The following is a 7,480-nucleotide window of genomic DNA, read 5'->3' on the forward strand; positions in this document are numbered from 1 at the left end:
ATAGGCAGTGGATCTTTGTTGTTTGCCATGGTGTTGAGTCATATCCCTAGGCATGGCTTTCCTGTTATAGTCATACACAAACAAAGATTTATTACAGACAGGAAGTGGTTAGGGCTGTGGTAGCACAGGTGTAGGGTTGGGGGTGGAATCAGTGGTGATCTTATGGTTAGCTGTCTTATGGAGGTGTATGAGATCACCTGCTATGTATTTCCTTTAGAGATGGGCATATAGGATATATAACAGTTTGGTACGGCTTGTTTATGGTCCCAGTTGAGTTAATGGGATGAATATAAGTTCAAAGGCTTGATAACCTAATGACAAAACTAAGGTATCTAATCTGGCTTTCATGAACAGATCTGGACTGTCAAAATTAGTAGAGAATAAAAGGGGATTTCTGTGACAGGAGTCAATCTCTGCAACCTCAGCCTAAACTCCTTAGCAAAAGGTGATAAGACTTTCCTGCTTTGGCCCCAAGATGAGCAACTGAAAATATTGATAGTGAGGAGAAGCATTATTGTAACAATAGGCAGAAAGTGAAGAGGAACTAAAAAGCCTCTTGATGAAAATGAAAGAGGAGAGTGAAAAAGTTGGCTTAAAGCTCAACATTCAGAAAACTAAGATTATGGCATCTGGTCCCATCACTTCATGGGAAATACATAGGGAAACAGTGGAAACAGTGGCTGGCTTTATTTTTTGGGGCTCCAAAGTCACTGCAGATGGTGATTGCAGCCATGAAATTAAAAGATGCTTACTGCTTGGAAGGAAAGTTGTGACCAACCTAGATAGCATTTTATAAAGCAGAGACATTACTTTGCCAACAAAGGTCTGTCTAGTCAAGGCTATGGTTTTTCCAGTGGTCATGTGTGGATGTGAGAGTTGGACTATTAAGAAAACTCAGTGCTGAAAAATTGATGCTTTTGAACTGTGGTGTTGGAGAAGACTCTTGAGAGTCATTTGGACTGCAAGGAGATCCAACCAGTCCATCCTAAAGGAGATCAGTCCTGGCTGTTCATTGGAAGGACTGATGTTGAAACTGAAACTCCAATACTTTGGCCACCTCATGCAAAGAGTTGACTCATTGGAAAAGACTCTGATGCTGGGAGGGAATGGGGGCAGGAGGAGAAGGGGACGAGAGAGGATGAGATGGCTGGATAGTATCACCGACTCAATACATGAGTTTGAGTAAACTCCGGGAGTTGCTGATGGACAGGCAGGCCTGGTGTGCTGCGATTCATGGGGATGCAAAGAGTTGGAAACAACTGAGTGACTGAACTGAACTGAACTGAGGCAGAATAGAAGAGCTAAAGTGCTTTGCCTTCTTACCATAAAGTGATTTATTTCTACCTTAGGTGGAAGAACAGAACACAGATGTGAGGATGCATAATTAGTGTGTCTTATATTATTTCCATAATACATTACAGATAATAGTTTTAAATAAGAGCGGCTCACTCATTTCCTTCACAGAAGCAATGACCCAACACAGCATTGTGTGTATGTGTATGGAGGAGGGGTCTTCCTTGCAATATCAAATTTAACTTGTGTTTATTTTAAGATGTAATTGCTATCAGTCGAAGAGCTGGTTAATACAAAAGGAAGTTTGGGGTGAATAGGACTCTCACCTGGTTTATGGAGAAGTTGATGTAACCCACATCAACTTGCTACTCAGCTAACTACATCAACTTGCTACTCAACTTGTTACATCAACTAACCCCTATTTCCTGCTGTGGGGCAGCAGCAGCTCATACCCAGCAGTTCTTCCCTCACCCTGTCAACCTCACCTCACCTTGCAAAGCCTTGACACTGAAGAAGAAGATATTTTCCTTCTAGTGGAAGAGTTGAAACATGCTTCTCTCCAGCCTTCTGAAGGTGGTCATGGCTTCACTGTGTTTCGGTAAGGATGGTCCCAGTGGGATTGTGCCTCTTCTGTGACCTAAAGATCAAGGGAACAGGCAGTCTTAAGGGTACCCTGGGAAGGAAGTCTAGCTGAGTGTAAAGTAGAATTTCTTTATTCTACACCACTTATTCCTAAATCTCTGTTGTTTTTGTTCAGTACCTAATTTGTGTCTGACTCTTTGCAACCCCATGGACTGCAGAACACCAGGTTCCCCTGTTCCTCTCTATCTCCCAGAGTTTCCTCAAATTCACGTCCATTGAGTCAGTGATACTATCTACTCATCCCATCTTCTGCTGCACCCTTCTTTTCTCTTCAATCTTTCCCACCATCAGGGTCTTTTCCAACATGTCTGCTCTTTGCCTCAGGTGACCAAAGTATTGGAGCTTCAGCTTCAGCACCAGTCCTTTCAGTGAATATTCAGGGTCGATTTCCTTTAGGATTGGCTAGTTTGATTTCCTTGCAGTCCAAGAGACTCTCAAGAGTCTGCTCCAGCACCACAATTTGAAAGCATCAATTCTTGAGCACTCAGCCTCCTTTCTGGTCCAACTCTCACATCCAAACATGACTATTGGAAAACCTATAGCTTTGACTATACAGATTTTTACTGGCAAAGTGATGTCTCTGTTTTTTAATACACTGTCTAGGTTATTCATAGCTTTCCTTCCAAGGACCAAGTGCTTTTTAATTTCATGGCTGCCGTCTACTTCTATCTGTTTTTTCCCTCTAGGATCCAGTATTACCCAGAAAGTAACTCAAGACCAACCACCAATGTCAGTGCAGGAGAAAGAAACTGTGACCCTGGATTGCACATACGACACCAGTGGTACAACTTACAGTCTGTTCTGGTACAAGCAACACAGCAGTGGGGCGATGACCTTCCTCATTCGCCAGGACTCTTATAACAAGCAAAATGCCACAGAAGGCCGCTACTCATTAAATTTCCAGAAGGCAAGCAGATTCATCAAACTTACCATCTCAGCCTCACAGCTGGAGGACTCTGCAGTGTATTTCTGTGCACTGAGGGAGCCCACAGTGAGAGGTGTGCAGGAGGGACCTGCACCAAAACCCAGAGTTCTAATGATACACCCACCTGCGGTAGGACCAGGGTGGGGGATTGCCTTCACAGACAGGAAGTGGTTAGTACTGCGGCAGCACAGGTGTAGGTTTAGAGGGGAAACACTCACTCTAAGAAAGTATTTCTCTAGGTTCATAGACCATGTCTAGAGCTACCACTCATCAAAAACATTCTTATCCCTGAAAATTTGGATTTAAATTTCTTATCGAAGACAAATATAACCACCAAAATCTTTACCGTATGGTGATTAGATAAAACTAGAAGAATTGACTAAGGAAATTCAAAAATGTCAGAATTAAAAATCAGTTTAAAATATGTGTGAATTATTGGTCTTTCAGATCAGTTCAGTTCAGTTCAGTTGCTCACCCATGTCCTGCTCTTTGTGACCCCATGGACCGAGGACACCAGACCTCCCTGTCTATCACCAACTCCTGGAATCTACTCAACTCATGTCCATTGAGTCAGTGATGCCATCCAACCATCTCATCTTCTGTTGTCCCCTTCTTCTCCCACCTTCAGTCTTTCCCAGAATCAGGGTCTTTTCTGATGAGTCAGTTCTTCGCATCTGGTGGCCAAAGTACTGGAGTTTCAGCTTCAACATCAGTCCTTCCAATGAATATTCAGGACCGATTTCCTTTAGGATGGACTGGTTGGATCTCCTTGCAGTCCAAGAGACCCTCAAGAGTCTTCTCCAACACCACTGTTCAAAAGCATCAATTCTTCGGCCCTCAGCTTTCTTTATAGTCCAACTCTCACATCCCTACATGACTACTGGAAAAACCATAGCCTTGACTAGACAGACCTTTGTTGGCAGAGTAATGTCTCTGTTTTTTAATATGCTGTCTAGGTTGGTTGTAACTTTTCTTCCAAGGAGTAAGTGTCCTTTAATTTCATGGCTGCAGTCACCATCTGTAATAATTTTGGAGCCCCCCAAAATAAAGTCTGTCACTGTTTCCACTGTTTCCCCATCTATTTGACATGAAGTGATGGGACCAGATGCCATGATCTTAGTTTTCTGAATGTTGAGCTTTAAGCCAACTTTTTCACTCTCCTCTTTCACTCTCATCAAGAGGCTCTTTAGGTCTTCTTCGCTTTCTGCCATAAAGGTGGTGTCATCTGCATATCTGAGGTTATTGATATTTCTCCCACCAATCTTGATTCCTGCTTGTGCTTCTTCCAGCCCAGCGTTTCTCATGATGTACTCTGCATATAAGTTAAATAAGCAGGGTGACAATATACAGCCTTGACGTACTCCTTTCCTGATTTGGAACCAGTCTGTTGTTCCATGTCCAGTTCTAACTGTTGCTTCTTGACCTGCATACAGATTTCTCAAGAGGCAGGTCAAGTGGTCTGGTATTCCCATCTCTTTAAGAATTTTCCAGAGATCAATTTGTTCAATAAATATTTATTGTATTTATATTATATCACTGACATTACTTGGAATGAGGAAGGTGGTGAAATCTCTCTGTGGCAGTCCTCTTTTTGAATATCTGTTTGAACACAGTTTTATATCATTTAATGAGTAAGTTTATTTTAGATTTATTAGTGGAATCAATGTACTCTCATTTACTTTCTAAAAGGTTTAATATGTCACAAACTTTGTCCTAATGCTCATTCTGCATTATTAACAACTCTAGCATGAAATAGCTCAATTTCTATAATATAGTTTAACTGCCTCCCATCAATCTTATTCACAAAGTGATTAATAATTAGCTGCTCTTAGAAGGACATTGTGAAGGAGAAGAGTATGAATTGTCTTCTTTCTCTGCTCTTGCCCTTTGCTGTGCCACTCTTGAAAAAGTATTTTTACCATCATGTGACTGATTTTGCAACCCTCTAGGCCCTCTTTTTCAATCAGTGTTAACACAGTCCAAAATACTCCTTATCTCCAATTTCCTCCTACCTCTAACCTCATTTTCTCAGTGCCTTAAAATCTAATGGTAATGGATGATTGATAAGTGGTCCTGTATTATAACTCCCTCCTATATTTGCATTTGGAAGCAGATGTGTAAAGTAGAATTCTTAAAATACTCCCTTAAATTTTTTTAAATTAAATTTTTATCATTTGACATTCATTTTTATTACTTTAACTATTTTAAGTGTTCAATCCAGTGATACTAAGTATGTTTGCATTGCTGTTCGGCAAACACCATCTATCTCTAGTACTCTTTGCATCTTGAAAAATTGAAAATTTATTCTTATTAAAGACAACCTCCTCAGGACTTCCCTAGTAGTCCAGTGATTAAGACTCCATGCTTACAATGCAGGGGACACAGGTTTGATCCCTAGTCAGGGAACTGATATTCCCCATGCCTCAATGTGCAGCCAAAAATGTAAATGAAAAAAAAAAGACTAACTCCTCATTCCCTTGTCCCTCCAACCCATGGCCACTACTGTTCTACTTTCTCTTTCTATGAGTTTGACTACTTTAGATAATTCATATAAGTCAAATTACAAAATATTGGTCATTTTGTGACATTTCTTTTATTATAATGTCCTCAAATTTCATCCATGTTGTAGATTTTTTTTATACCTTTCTAAAGTTGAATAATATTCCATTATACACACACAGTACTTTTTGTCTACTCATTCATCTGTTGATGAACATTTGGGTTCCTTCCATCTTTTCGTAGAAACATGGATATATGAATATCTCAGTATTTGGGGTATACATCCAAATTCTTTCAAGTGTTTTGAATATAATATAATAAGAAGTAGAATTGCTGGATCACATGGCAGTACAGTTTTTAAATTTTTGAGAAACGTTTATCCTGGTCAGTCTGAAAAACTATGCTCTAGACTACTTTATCACATGCCAAGTTAAAGGAAAAGAGAAATAGAGTGACCAGTAGTCATGAATGAGGTTTCAGAATTCTAGTGGTTTACGGAAACCTAGAAGAGTTTGGTGCACTGGTATGGAGCACTGCTGCTCAGGTGCCTAGTAAGTAGGAGTCTGAAGGGGATGGTCAAGGCACTCCCTGGTGGCCATCTTCTGAACTGCACCTTAAATTTTTTTTTTTTTTTTTTTTAATTTTATATTATATTGGAGTATACCTGATTAACAATGTTGTGATAGTTTCAGGGGCACAGCAAAGGAATTCAGCCATACAGGTACTTGTATCCATTCTCCCCCAAGCTCCCATCCCATCCAAGCTGCCACGTGACATTAGGCAGAGTTTCCTGTGCTAGACATTAGGGCCTTGTTGGTTATCCATTTTAAATAGAGCAGTGTGTACATGTCCATCCCAAACTCCCTAACTATCTCTCCCCCCATCCTTCCCCTTTGGCAACCATTAGTTCGTTCTTCATGTCTGTGAGTCTGTTTCTGTTTTGTAAACAAGTTCATGAGTATTCTTTATGTTTCTTTCCTCTTTTGGCGAAAGGGCCAAATTTATAATTATTTAATTAGTTCAGTTTGCATAAGTAAAGAACCTATTAAAAGACTGTCTTAAAATATTTCAAAGATTCGAGAAGTAATTTTGCTGCCCTCTCTCTCTCAAAATGTCTCTGAAAAGTATCTATAGGGGAAAAAAGGGAACAGATTTTTGCTATTAGACAAGTCTGTGTTCAAAACTTTTAACTCTAAAATTAAGTTTCTAGATAGCTTTGTTTTACTATTTGTAAAGTGATAGAGTGATATCTTCTTTAATATTTTGTTGTGACAATTTATTAGTAATGTATCCACAGAGATTAACAAGTCACAGATGATTACTGACAGCAACCTCTATAGGTACAGAAAAAGCATTGGACAAAACTCAGTGTCTATTCTTGATTAAAAACTCCCAGCAAATTAGGACTTAAGGGAATTCATTAACTTAATAAAGGTCCTCTACAAAAAAATCTACATCAAATACACTTGATGGCGAAAGACTGAACGCTTTCCTTCAAATTTCAGGAATAAGGGAACAATTTTGACTGGCATCACTTGTACTGAATATTGGACTAAGGGTCTTAGCCAGTGCAATAAGGCAGGAGAAAGAAACAAAAATCATACAGTTTGGAAAAGAAGAAGTGAATCTACCTTTCGTCACAGACAGCATAATTATCTGAGTGTCAAATCCAAGGGAATTTGCAAAAAAGTTACTAGAAAAAAACGAAAGTTAAACAAAGTCAAATATATACCTAACATAGGCTCCAGTCATTCCACTCCCGGATATTGACCCCAGAGAAATGAAAGTATGACTATAAAAAATCTTATTCGCACATGTTCAAAGCAGCTTTATTTGTAACAGCCACAAACTAGGACTAACCTAAATGTCCATCAGTAGGTGAATAGATAAACGTATCTATAGATAAGTCATATCCATATAGTGGAATACTACTCAGCAATACAAAGGAATGAAACATGATTATAATAGCCATGGAAGAATCTTAAAATAATTATGCTGAATGAAAGAAGCTATCAAAGGCACATATCATACCATTTATTTGAAATTACTGAATATGCAAGCTATTTTATGAGAGAAATGTTTCTTGAAAATGGGAGTAGGAAGTGAAGAGAGGGCTGAGAG

At 39.3% G+C, this 7,480-nt stretch overlaps 1 gene segment (V, D, J or C); it reads left to right on the forward strand.

The window, feature by feature from the left end:
- The first annotated feature begins 1,779 nt into the window (after nt 1-1,779).
- LOC122705769 lies at nt 1,780-6,884 on the forward strand. The segment is given in 3 exon segments: nt 1,780-1,891; nt 2,622-2,933; nt 6,865-6,884. Coding segments are annotated over 3 exon segments (381 nt in total).
- The last annotated feature ends 596 nt before the right edge of the window (nt 6,885-7,480 follow it).

Source organism: Cervus elaphus, chromosome 12, assembly GCF_910594005.1.
Source record: "Cervus elaphus chromosome 12, mCerEla1.1, whole genome shotgun sequence".
NCBI classification, from domain to species: domain Eukaryota; kingdom Metazoa; phylum Chordata; class Mammalia; order Artiodactyla; family Cervidae; genus Cervus; species Cervus elaphus.